Source organism: the organism of the source record quoted next, unplaced genomic scaffold (assembly GCF_019419815.1).
Source record: "Pyrus x bretschneideri cultivar Hongxiangsu unplaced genomic scaffold, Pyrus_bretschneideri_v1 Contig21, whole genome shotgun sequence".
NCBI lineage: Eukaryota > Viridiplantae > Streptophyta > Magnoliopsida > Rosales > Rosaceae > Pyrus > Pyrus x bretschneideri.
In genome coordinates, this window is record NW_025999513.1 from 6752714 (window position 1) to 6766654 (window position 13941).

The 13941-nt window shown below is 36.5% G+C and overlaps 1 protein-coding gene across 1 annotated transcript in view; it reads right to left on the reverse strand.

Moving 5' to 3' along the window:
• Nucleotides 1-5841: 5841 nt before the first annotated feature.
• The window catches only part of LOC125467949, a 31881-nt gene continuing 23781 nt past the window's right edge, over nucleotides 5842-13941 (reverse strand). Inside the window, 18 exon segments of the mRNA XM_048584305.1 lie at nucleotides 5842-6236; nucleotides 6332-6572; nucleotides 6820-7101; nucleotides 7215-7373; nucleotides 7502-7858; nucleotides 8275-8496; nucleotides 8636-8762; nucleotides 8851-8993; nucleotides 9085-9262; nucleotides 9914-10084; nucleotides 10086-10198; nucleotides 10200-10443; nucleotides 10696-10880; nucleotides 10974-11129; nucleotides 11487-11573; nucleotides 11691-12144; nucleotides 12755-12831; nucleotides 12916-13875. Of these exon segments, the coding sequence (XP_048440262.1) occupies nucleotides 6510-6572; nucleotides 6820-7101; nucleotides 7215-7373; nucleotides 7502-7858; nucleotides 8275-8496; nucleotides 8636-8762; nucleotides 8851-8993; nucleotides 9085-9262; nucleotides 9914-10084; nucleotides 10086-10198; nucleotides 10200-10443; nucleotides 10696-10880; nucleotides 10974-11129; nucleotides 11487-11573; nucleotides 11691-12144; nucleotides 12755-12831; nucleotides 12916-13875 (3978 nt within the window). The 3' untranslated portion in view covers nucleotides 5842-6236; nucleotides 6332-6509.

The following is a 13941-nucleotide window of genomic DNA, read 5'->3' on the forward strand; positions in this document are numbered from 1 at the left end:
AAGTCCGGTTCGGGGTGCATTGTATGAGGAAGCGTGTCCGACACGTGAGTCCTGGAGGGTAAATTGCTGGAGGCAGCCCAAGACAGTTTTTTTTTTTTTACCAATCGATATTATATATATTAAAAAAAATGATGAGTTTAGTTTCACAATAAGCAAGTAATAATGTGGTTCAAATTCGTTTTTAATGAGAATTGAATATAAAAAATGGTGACTTTATCTCACAATGAGGAAATAATAATGTGGTTCAAATTCGCTATTAATGAGAATTGAATATAAGATCTCTCACCTACACGTGAAGAGAAATATCACTAGATCTTCATACAAATTGAAAGCCCGAAAGCAGTTGAATGGTTTTTTAGACGGTTTTACCCTTTCGTTGGGTTTTACTTTGCGGCTGGTTGAAACCGATTCCTTTTAACGGAGTGACAGCTTTCCTAAACAGCGCTTTGCTCTTTTTTTTTTTTTTTTTTTTTTTTTTTTTTTTTTTGGGACTCACTTTCCTTTACTTTGACGCCACTTATTATTCGGTAACAGTAATTTGCTTTTCCGAAATTAAATTTGTGCAAATTGTGGAAATTACTATTTAACCCTAACCATATCAACTGTAATATTTTGGAATTTTGGTTACGGAGGCCTTTTTCTGTGCTAATTTTACAAATTATCCATATGGCGTAGTTCACTTCATATGTCAATGTTAGTCATTTGGTTGAAAAATTCGTAATAATATAGTGATCAAGTCTGTTATCATTGTTAGTCTTAATTGATTTAAGTTATGTCAAATATCGTGCACATGCGAGTCACTTCTACGAGTAATTTAAGCCATCAAAATTCATTTAACACTTAAACTCATTTAACCTTTCAAATCTCATAAATACTCTGGGAAAGAGCTGGGCAATGCCCTTTGAAAATCTTCTTTCTAATTGCTCGACGAATTGCCTCTATAGGCATTGAGTAGGGTAACTGCTAGCCGCATTGCTTTGTATGTATTACTATTGGCATCTGTCGATAGACTCGCTCGACATATGTTGGCATATGTCGGTTTGCTTGCTTAAAAGTTATTGATATCAGTAACTGTCGACAGGCGTGCAATATGATTTGACAAATGACCTCATGCCTACAAAGCTCAATGAAATGCTAATTTTCTTGCTATTCCATCCTAAAATTTTGCGCGCTATTTTTACCAACCCTCCTATTAATATCTTCTAGATTTGTCACTACGTATAACTGATACACAAATTATTTCGAATTTGTGGAAAGTAGGATAGAAAGCTTGGTGTGGACTGCCATTGTTGAAAGGGTTTTTGACCACGAGAGTAACATTTATACATGACTAATATCACACAACTCATATCTACAATTTAGCCACAAAATCTTAGTTTAAATTTATATAGCTATAAGCAATATCATTACATAAATTTATTATCTTCGCTTTTAATTCACTTGAAGCATGATGTACAATTATTAAATTAAGGGGAATCCATTATTTATGAATCATGAAGAAAACGAAGCCGAAATTCCTCCCTCATTTCACACAAGGATCCGATATGCATGTCCCGTTAGAGTACAGTATTTTATGTTAAACATTTTTATTTTATTTGTATTTTCTTTCAATAATTGGTTAAATGTGGATCAAGATTTTCAGGGCAAGGCGATTGAAATACACTTAACTCATAAGTCAGGTCATAGACTCAACAACTCCGATTGAATTAAGTTGCACAAACGGGCTAGTGATGCCATCATCATCCTGCATTCCGGGAAGTAAAGCAAAGTTTGTCGACTTCGCTGAGATTGACCATTAATCTGATTCAATTGACGTGTACCGTAAGTGGTCACACTCCTAAAAGAAAGCAATATCTATATGTAGATATCCTTTAAGATTCTCCCGTTTTAATACAGATTACATATTCTAAAAGTCTCTTCGACTAGTATAAATACACTCCTCTAGGGTTCATTTATAGTAACACAATTATCATATACTCTATTCGTTTGCCCACTGCAAGAGTCTCATGTATCACTTACTAACTTTACAGTTGGCGAGTTTTTGGCCAGTACCCCACTGGTGCCAAAGTTGTCTTATGTGTGTTTGTTCTTTTACAAGTAATTGAATTTGTGCATCTCCTCCACACACAATGGTACTCGAATTTGGTTTCAACAGTAACTAATTTTTTAATTAAAAGAAGTGGAATGGCTACGGAACTTTATTAATGCTCCTACTTTTAAATCATATAACCAAAAGGTTGCGTACGAGAGTTCGTTTTTGTTAGTTGTTTGCCTTGTTGGATTTGAAGTTTGTGGCTTGGGTGAGCAATTAGCACTCGATTCCACTAATTTGTTGTTTAAGACCAATACTAATCAAATTAACTTAACTCACAAGTCCTCTTTCCCCTACTTTACTTACTTTTATGTTTATTTTGTTAATTATTAATTTAATATATTTAACAAAAAGTTAAAAGGAGATTAGCCAGACAGATAATCAACTATCCTGGCCTACCCATCAAGATTCTGACGTTTGACTTCTTTGGTAATGGCATCCATATCCATTACAAGGTAAGGTGGAGTCTTTTTGTGTGGATAAATAATAGTTTAAATATTCAAATTCCACTTTAATTAATACCGAAGCCTTTTGTGATAAAATTTCATAGTTAACGAATTGTGTAGGTGGTAATTACCAAGTCGGTGTTGTTGGAAGTAGACCGTATGACCCGTCTATCTAATAATTCTACACATTCTAATTGCTATGTAGATCACCAAAGCATGAATTTATAAATTAAACTCCGTAAGGAGAGAGCGAATAAAATTTACAAACATTCGTAACCTAGAAGTTTATTATTTAGTGAGCTATATCGATAGCAAGTATGATTTGTGAAAAAAAAAATTGCAGAGAAATACGGTAACAGAGAGTTCATAAACAGTACATTTTTAGAGAGTGCGTCAGCATAAAGCCTACCCATTAAGCAAAGTCTTTAAAATCCAAGACTTGGGATATTTGGGATTGGCCAATCTGTTCTTCTGATCTCCCCAATCCAAACTGACCAATGCTTATCAAACAGCATGCCAAATGTCACATCAGCTTAAAAGTGTACAGAAATGCGAACTCTGTCGGTCCACACATATTCGCATCTAAATAACCATACAAATAAGAGAAGGATATACGTTAAGTTGACTTTCTTAAAAATAAAATTTTGTATGAGCTCTCTAATACTTTATATTTTTTATAAAATATTTTATAATGTGGGTATATAAAATAACGACGTTAAGTCGACTCTCACAAAAGTAGAATTTTGTATGAACAGCTACTTCATATTTTTTACAAAATATTTTATAATATTGGCACATAAAATAGCGTTAAAGAGAAATAATTTATAAAAAATCTCACTTTAAAAGAGTTTTTAATATTTCTTTGCAATTAAATATAAAAAAAATTATTTGGTACCCAGAAAATGAGAAGAAAAAAAAGGGGAGAAAATGCATGTGGCGTGTGGTAGAAGAATGATAGTGTCGGATCGCTAATTTGATTTGGTGCCACACTTCTCGTGGTCCAAAATTGGCGGTTGGGTTGGGTGGGGTTGGGGGTGAGTCTTACAGCCACAGGTCAACCTATCACTCGTTTCCTCAATGCTCCACTGTCATTCATCCACTAGTCCACCACGTCATTTGTAAGAATTTTTTTGGCAATTTGGTGTGCTTCTAACCAAAGTTCTTTTAAAAAAGCATTTATAAGTAAAAGTGCTGTCAACAAAATCGTTAATAAATAGGCTTGAAACATTTTTGCTCATAAGCATAACTAAATTCTTCTTGACAATTTGTTTGCTAGGTCAATCTGATCTTATCTAGAAAAAAACAAAAAAGCCCTTGGATGTTGCCGAAACCACCGAGACCCCTAAAAGATTTGACATTTTACTCACAGCAGACGGCCTCATGCTCTTTCTGCAGCTTCTCCCACAGGCACAGCCGCACAGCACCAGTCTCGGGCATTGACAACGAACGAGAGTATAGTTCGCCTTGCATCAGCATTGCAAAACCCGTTGTCCGTAAAACCTAAAGTTTATGGGTTAAACTTTTTAAGTCAAGGGTTGGAGACGGTCTAATCATAACTTTTTTTTTTTTTGTAAATATATATATTTTTTTTAAAAGGAGGGACAACTTGTGGCAAGTCATGGTTATCCACACCTTTTGGGAACAAGGAAGAATCACGGTTTTCCTAAATATTTTACTTGTTAGAAATAAATCAAGTTGAGATTGAACTCAAATTTAACCAAACGAGACACTACCTCATGATCTAAGAGCATTTATTTCTTCATTTTAACTTGAATTATTACGCAAGTTAAAATTGTCCTCTTCAACTGTGTTTCTTTTTTACATGATGCAATAGCAAATTGCTTGTGTTAAAAGGGTAAGCTACCGTTTGGTCTCCCTAATATTATCCTATTCCACTTATTCAACTAATATTAAGTCTTGAGTTTTATTACAAAAGACCTGAGTGATATTAGGGGTGGAGACTCATATATTAACTGCATATTATTTTGTCATATAAACGATGTGGAATACTATTCTCCAATATGAAGATGTGAATTTTCAAGAAGCCACGTATTTTCGGTTGCGCACACATAACGAAATCATAACACACAACAAAACCCTACTTGTACAATGTCATGAAGCAGTCAAATGAGCTGAACTTCCACCAAGCAATAAGGTAAGTATTAAGTTCATGTAAGAAAAACTAATGAAAATAGATTGAAAATTTTGAATTTTAACGATAAAGACAAAATAAAGGGTAAAATGAATAGTACCAAGATTGACTTTTTAATGTAAACATGTGGTTTTTAATTAAATTGAACGATACCGGAAGCTTTTCGTTAAAGTTCTCCATGTTAAACCCTTCACAGACATCATCAAGCCTCAAGATGTCGACTTCTCACCATCCAAGGAAACAGATCCATCAACAGTTATAGCTAATACAAAAAACAGTACACATTCAAATCTCCCCAAAGGAATTCACAAGTAGCGAACTAGAAGCCCAAGTCAACTCCTAAGCTAAACTGATTCCATGTCTTCAGGAAGAGATACAAGAGCAGCAGAAACCCACCCACTCCCCACCCACACCCCACACCCCACACCAAAAAAAAATTTATATGTTGTAAACATCAAGTACATCGCACGAAAAAGGGAAAAAAAAATCTTGTGAGATAATTCATGAAATAGTTAACGTAAATGGAAAAAAATAAGAGAGACGCATATCTACCGAACACAAGATTATTAACAACATACCAAACCCTATTTTTTTCCCATTAATACGTACAAGTGTCGATTTTTCTTTTCGAATTTTAGAGAACTAAATTAAATTGAGGGATAATTAAGTTGAAAATAAACGGACTAACAAAACATTAAACGAGATTGCAGAGACGGCTACAATCAAATAGCTACATTTTGACTAACTTATTCTGCAGAGGTACAAAGCATTATATATATTATTTATAGAGAACAAACCTAACCCTAATACTAACAGACTAGACCCAAACTAAACTTTTAAGAAAACTCAAACAATATAATATGTAAAATACTAATATTTTCCAACAAATTAGAGATACCCATCAACAATATAACCAAAACAATAGCAGTGAGATTTTTAAAAATATGAACTTTACCACCGTACACATGTCCAGTTTAGTACAGGTACAGGGGGGAGTTTATGCTTTCTTTTGGGCGGGAACAGAATTACCACCGTACACACGTCCAGTTTAGTACTTCACTTCTTGTTCTTTTTTCTCTCTGTTTCTCCCAGTTATTTTTAAAAATATTGGACTGTGTTAAGGAAAAAGATCATAAGGAAAAAGATCATAATGAGCATGAAGCGAATATATGATATACAAAAACCAAATTACAGCTCATATAGTTGTTGAATAGGTGAGGTTCTTTTTCTTGTCCGAAGGCGCTACACGCCGTACGTAAAACACGGTGCACTCACTAGGATTTTACTACCTACGCCTTAATTATACAGCATCATGTAAATATGGCACCTGACCTACAATCGGCTTTCATGCTCTTCGGCGTCATCACCTTCAGTAAATCGGTGCGTATTCATCGACTATTCCAAGACATATACAAGGAATGTTTGAAACCTGTACATAATTATAGCAGAGCTCTGGTGACTAATAGCAAACTTAAAGTAGGCATGTCTTGTCACTGGTCCTTCTTAAAAAACACCTGCTTCAAACAACCTCATCGTTGTCGTAAACCTAAGAAATAAATGTAAACTGGACTTCTCAGACTTTTTGTTTTACCATTATGATAGCTGCAATAATTCTTCATGCAATGATCACAACTAGATTACCTGGGAATGGTATGAAAATCTGCGCATGCGGGATTGTGACCGAACCACAGCAGAAATCCCAAACACCATAGTTCCTTACCAACAATCTTGAGATCAGTTGGAGCGGCTACCAAAAGTTGAGCTATGAGGAATTGATGCCGGCACCAGTCTGGGCGACCCTAGATCTTTTGGTGTAGCTTCAGCACTTGGCGCTATCAACAATTGGCGCGTATGGCATTGTCACACTCTTTTTCAGCATTTTCTGAATAGCATTGCAAAGCAACAAAATTCGTTACAAAATAAAACGTCAACTATCTAGGAAAGGAAGAATATCACGAACTTTTGCAATGTGTTACAAACACCAACGCAAGGGTGTACGATATTATCAATTATTCTTTAGTTTGCATGTACAGTTTTAGCATTCCATGGTCAACCAACCTTGACAAAGTTAAAAGTCAAAGCAAAAACATGACGCTGCACAGCTCAGAGGCATGGCGTTACACTCTAACCTTTTGTTTGTTTGGCCCGTAAGTGTTCATTGCTCGTTCAATTGAAGAGTACACGTCCAGTGCTTGGGGGGTATCAGGGAAGCACTTTATGATACGAACTTGTTCCCTCATCTCTGATTTATCTTGTAAATAAAGAAAGACCCGTGAAGGTGGAGCTTTTGGGTGGTCCTTTTTCCCATGTGTCATCTCCATTATCACCAGGTCATCCCACAGTACATCCCACAATACAGAACAGGGATCCCTAGCCGGGTTGAACTTCTTCTGAGCTACGTTGAAGGGTTGCTGAATGACAAAAGGTACAAATGTCATTGTTTGGTGAATTTTGAGTATGGCTTATAGAAGATAGGAAAGGACAGATAGTAGCACTCCGAATGATTCTAATTCTGCTAACTTACTTGCAACAGTATCACTCTTCGATGAGTGACTACAAGAATTCTTCCTTTGCGAAGTAAAAAGTGATCTTCATAAGCATCTGATAGAGCAAACTTCCCACGTACTTTAAACAGATCAACCTGGAGGAAAAAGGAACCTGATTCTGCCAGCTGCAAAATGGCCTTCATGACCAAGAAAATGAAAGTTGGAGTGAGAACAAACAGTGAAGGTGGTATCAATAAAAACCAAACCAAGATACAATGACAGAACTTTTTTTACTGGGGATCGAAAGCAGTCAAATAACTAGTACCTGTCCCTGTGCTTTGTAGTCGTCATATGGTCGAATCAAATTATCACCACCAATAACACGAGGCAGCCTTCTGCGGAGGAGTTGCTCATCGGAAGTTATTGCTGATGCTATCTTCATTCTCATCGCATTGGCACCCTCAGTAGTTTTTGACAGAAGATCGAGAACCCCGCTCACTGGTTGTGCAGCTGCACCTATTAATCCTTTCCCAACACCTTGAACAAAACCCTCAACGCCAGAATTTTTCGCACCTTCCAGTGGCTTTGTCAATATGCCAGTAACTCCTCTAAAGAGGCCTTTTGCCAGTGCTCCACCTCCCTCTCTGAGAACATCCCCAAAGTCCTCTACGCCCTTGCTTTCCTGAAAAGTGAAAATTTTGAAGTACGATTAAAAATAATACAAATAGTCCAGCTTATATAGCTATAAATTAATACCGAGATTGTCATAATTGCAAGGAGCAAGAGCTGGAAAAGTACAACCCAAGGAGAGTAGGGTACATTGCATTTGCTATTTTCACTACTATATATAAACAAATTTACTTAAAAGATGTTAATTTAAAAAATCAATAACTTCCCACAAAAATATGTAGACCAATAATTGTTTTATGTCCCTCACATGTACCATAAGAACAAAATACTATTGCAACCATAAAAAAATTGCATGTATGATAAAATAATCAGTGCACAGGCCTAACCAAAAAGATTTTTCATTAATTATATCCTATTTTAAGTAATTATGTGAAATCATATTAATTCGAATGACAAACTAAAGCAAACCTGTCTCTGTCGGCTTTGAATGAACTTCTTATCAAATGATAAGGCAGCCATGCCCTTGCTCATATGTCCAAGGGCACTACTTGCATTGCCCAATATGTCAACCCCAGATAGCAATTGAAGAGGTTGGCCTAAAAGATCCTTTTGAACATTTGAAATAGCAATGCTAATCATTGAACTCTGCCTCATGCACACGTTCTCATTAAACTTTTGGTTTATCCTCACCTAAAATAACAAATGTAAGTACTTCGGCCAGACGAAAATCTTCTAGGATGAATTCCAGGAAAAAAAAAAAAAAAAAAAAAAAAAGAAGAAAACACCATGAAATCACAGCACAAGCGGGAGGTAGAATCCCAACACTTACTGGCATATTCTCAGTGTTCCCCAATGCAGTCATCAAAGATGCCCAAAAGCCGAGGACACCTCTTGGCCGCTGACTAGGTGACATAGCCATTGACACTTTGAATCGAACCTCTGAAATGCTAAGCACTCTGCAAGTACAAGTAACATTATTTAAGGGAATTATGACTAAATGTAGTGAAAAGCTATGAAAAGACAATTTTAGAAGTCCTGGCATACCCAATTTCAATAATTGGATCAACAGAAACAGCAGTCGTTTGAGTATCAGACAACCGACTGAGGTTGACCTGCTGAACCATCTCATGAAGGCGCCAAATGATTGGCTCATGAATGTTTATCAAAAAGGCAGAGTTTTCAGGTCCCTGAATAATCAGTTGCATATAATTAAATATAAATTGGAGAAAAAATATCAGAAAACCTTCTATTGGAAAATGATAACTTTCTTATACTTACCTGGAGACCGATATATGGATAGACACAAAGATCTAGTGACCCATTTGATTGCATTGTGATTGAAAGTTTCAAGATATAGTCAGTATCTTCTCCAACTTTCTGTGGTCTAAAAAGAACAGGTGTTGGAGTAAGGGGCAACTGGTTATCCAATTGTATCCCTCGCATTCTAAGTTTGAACCTGAAAACAGGACACAGAAGACTCCAGATTTAATAAACTGCCGTTGTAAGAGAAACATAAACAGTCCAAGATTCAACAATAGCATCCTACGGGTCTTTTTGCTAATTAAGCCAAATTTACACTTCTGAATAGAGATTCTCATATAGATCTGCTAACAGGAATTAACAACAAGTCATCTGCTGAGGCTTGAACCATGAACCTCATAACATGAAAGCCTATCACACCACCTGTTGACTGCTAGTATATTATATATCTTATTTTACCAACTAAGCCTAAATGTTAAACGATAATATTTTCTTTTGAATAGCAATATATTCAAATAGTCTGCGACACACATAAAGTATTTCATAACATATTAATATTTTTAAAAATATATATGCACAATAACATTGTTCTTTTCCTATTTTTCCCGATAGGAAATAAACTATCAATAATAAAATGAAACTGTACAAAACAGAGGACAAGATGTCAATATACCTAATTCTACTAACATCATCTAATAAACACACCAGAAACAAACAAACAAAAATATATAATTACAACAACACTCAAGGTCACAGCAGCTTTTCAACAGTTAAGAAGGCTGCACCCGCACTGACTAATAAATTAAGCAAATTGTTCTCCAAGCCACAAAATTGATAGCAAACTTACCTACTGATTCCAGAACCTAAGCCAGTGGAATATGCACAAAGAAGATTCTGAACAGAAAGGTAAAGGATTTCTTCGGGTGTATGGTCAATAATGGATATTCCAAGCTCAGGAAGCTCAACAATAACATGAAACTCACAATCAGCGACTATTGGTGATTGTTGCTGTATAGAAAGCTGAGGACATAGGTGATGAGTGGCTTGTACTCAAGATTCCAGATGGATCACTTTCTGGCATCCAGTCACTGATCTTGATGACATTCACTTTCTCTTCTTTTATTACAGTAACACAGTAAAGCTTTAGAAGGCCCATTTCCCACATGAATGGGTTGGTGATCAGAAATCTCATCAATATCATACTTCTCTGATTTTAATGGGTCTTCCCCCTCTACCAGGATCTCTAATAAACGTCTTCTGCCAAGATCTTCCCATAAAAAAGAAGCTGCTGTATTGGGAAGAAGAAATTTCCATGAATCGTTGGTACCATCCACTTGCCGAATTCGGATGGGTAGAAACATGGAACGATTTTCAATCCTGTTGATAGAAAACTATCAGCAGTGGACCAAAAACAAAAGAACACATGTATACAAGTAAAGGGGAATAAACCATGTTTATGTTTTTATTTTACTGTACTAAGACAACTCCCATATGAACAGACATTACAAGTTCAACAAAATTTCACTCTAGTCAAAAAGAATTATTTTTCTTATCATATGATATACCTTATGATAACTACATTATCTCTTTCCATTTCACAAGATTTCATAAGACATAGTGAACTGTTACCTGTAAGGACTCATGGAAGAGTTTGGACGGAAAACAACTTCATAGCTTGAGTTCTTTGCTCCACTTCTTACAGCTATTCGAATTTGAAGTAGATCATTTCCGGCATCCTTCTTCAAGCAAACACGCATGATACCTTCATAACAAACACTAAATGGTGCACTCCAATTGTAACCATCCACCCGCACCTGATTTTAAGAATAAATACCATACGGGATTCAGACAATGTATGCTATTCATGCATAATTAGCGAACATGAGAGATTTTAAAACTACACTGACCTTCAACAGTTCAACTTTGGCACTAGACTGCCAACAAAAAGGCTTTGGAGAATCCGTGGGATGAATCCATGCCACGGACTGAGAATCACATTGTTGCAGGCAGAGACTGTAACCAACTCTATTAATAAACAAGGTGTGGGGCTGGAAGTGCACAACCTGAATATTAACCATTGAGCAGTTGTTTATTATTTTTACCATATACCAAAGAAACTTGACAAATGCATAGCTTATCAGTACCATCAAGCACAAAAAATTGGGACTAACAACAACAGCTTTTACTAAGGACTAAGGAGTAAGGAACCATCTGTCCATTCTAAACATGCAGATGGCCTGGTGAAGAGAATCTTTCATCATTTTTCTTTAGGCCAAGGCAGGGTCATCTTATTTTCTGTAAACAGGCTTCAGAGCTAATGTTTTACAGACTAATTTGGTAAGTCCCGCATCACATTCTCTCTAGCAGTTCATCAGTCGTGAAACATTAAAGATTTAAGTCACAAGATATTTAAATCCAACCTTTGTTCTGTCTGAGGTCATGCTCAGTCTCGCTGAAAGCTTGTAATAGGATCCATCTGAACTGAATGCTTTTACATCAAGCCTTTCCTGGAAAAGAAAGTTCAAAGATCATATAATAGAGAACAAATTTCAGCAACTGTGAAGCAATACTCGTGAGAAGGAAAATGAATATCGTAAGCCAATTTGATGCTCTATTAAAATCACCTTCTTTTCCAGCTCATAAAAAGATATCCCAGGACTGTAAATGTCTGAATGACGAATGGCAACAGAAAGCCCCACTCGTGAGGACAAATACACATCTTTTTGAGATGGAAACAGCGAAGCCCCACTACGGCTGGCATAATCTTGTGGAGAAAGCATGTTAGGAACAGGACTAGTGTCCTCAATAACTTCAAGTACTTGGATGTTTCTCCTTGTGGCAGAATGCTTCCTGTCCATAGAGTTTGTTGGACTTCTCAAGGCTGTTTTTGCAGACTTGACTGCCCTAGAAAGCATTAGGGAGTCTGTATCTGCATTGTCCGAAGGTTCTACTTCTACCACTCGATATGCCAAATAAATAGATGAATCATTAGTAATCCAGTATGGAACAAAAAATCTTATTGTTTTGGGTGCAACAGTGGTTCCTCCCATGTCACGTTCAATACTCACACGCAGTCTCCTGCAAATATATAGTAATGGAGATCAGGGATATGATAATTAATAAAATACTTGTTATATTAGTTACAAGAAATGTTTAAATTTTCCAACAAGAAAGAGTTTCAGACACCACAGCTCGTTGGGGGTCACTAGTAGTAGAACATTATAAATGGTACAAAAGTGTAGAACAAAAAATATGAGGAAACATCATACAAAAATTATTTCCAGCATAACAGCTAGTTGGGGGTCACTAGTAGTGGAACACCCACACACAAGTACAGAGAAATATATAAGGACACCAAAACATAACAACATAAAAGGAACATAAACAAAGTTGAGAACACCAAAACATATTCAATTTAGCCTAAAAAGACTTAAGTAGAAAACAAAATTTGGCCCACAGTGTAAAAACCTAACATAGCATAATAGGAGATTCTGAGTTGGAATCCTTGCAATTAAAACCTCCAAATTACATTGCTGGTTGATAGAAATCCACAAGAGAGAAGTGTTGAATATTATATGAATTTGCTATATCCTAACAGGTCGAGCTTTTGGGAACAACAGTACAATAACAACTTTTGACAAAACCAAACAAAAAATATCAAAGAAATCTTTTCTCTAGAAGCACAAACCTTTTACTTTTCTGGTGAACCATCCAGAATGATGACACATGGTCATTGGAATAAAGATTCAAAACAAGAATGGGGTCCTGCCAGAACAACCATAGTTATTAAACTCACAATGGTATGTAGATATAACAAGCATGTTACTTATATTTAGACAGAGCTAGTACCTTCTCCAGGACCCAACCACCCTGGACAAACAACGTAAGATACAAAGGTTTCTGAATGTCTGCTGAATATACATGTACACCCCCACGTGAAGAGATAATACCATGTTGTCGTTCGACGCATTTTCCGTCTCGTGTTCTTTCCCAGATTGTAAATTCAGCCGGACAGGGAAGGCGATTTTCCAACTTCATAGGAGAATGGACAGATATTCTCCAGTCATAAACAGGTGCATTCAGTTCAGTATGAAGTGCCGAGGCATCCGCCCCGACACTAAGCCAAAACTGTTTGTTTACGGTACTAGTACAACACAAAAGTATATCCTTCTTCTCCAGCTGATTCAACTTGAAAGTAACATTTGGCATCTTATTTTCCTGCTTTGAAGTATATTGTCTAGAAAGTGAAACCTGATCTATAACAGTCAGGTCCTTTCCATACGTATAACCAGTACCCACTGCCTCGAGAGAACCCCATGAATATGGAGGCTGAGGATGATCAACAGAAGGACATATTTGTAAGCACTGGTCAGAATCACTAGATGTACTTCTCCAAGGCAAAATAAAAGAACTCCCAGGATTTATGCTATCACTTCTTCCAAGAGAGGAATCACGACCTTGAATTCGAGATGCATGACATACTGAAATTTTCAACTTAACATTGGTCTCATTTACAACTGTTGCAAGACCCCTGAAAATTGCATGCTTCTTGCCATTTTTCATAACAACTTCCAAAGCCATGAAACCATTCTGTAATGATTTTGGGACAACTGACAATGGAAGCAATGACCGAATGTTCTGCCAAACACCATCTGGGCCAAGTCCGACAGAGAAACCTATGTCTCTATCGGTTGCATTTTCGGCCTCCAAATCTCTTTGAAAACTTGGAGTTGTTTTCCTCTCAAAATAAGAAGTTGAAACCAGAAGGCATCCACATTCGTCCATGTCTTCAGTACTGTTATGTTGAGCCTTTAAAGCACAACATCAAAGAAGCATGAAAAAGAAGTCAATTCCTAACTGCATGTGCACAACCAA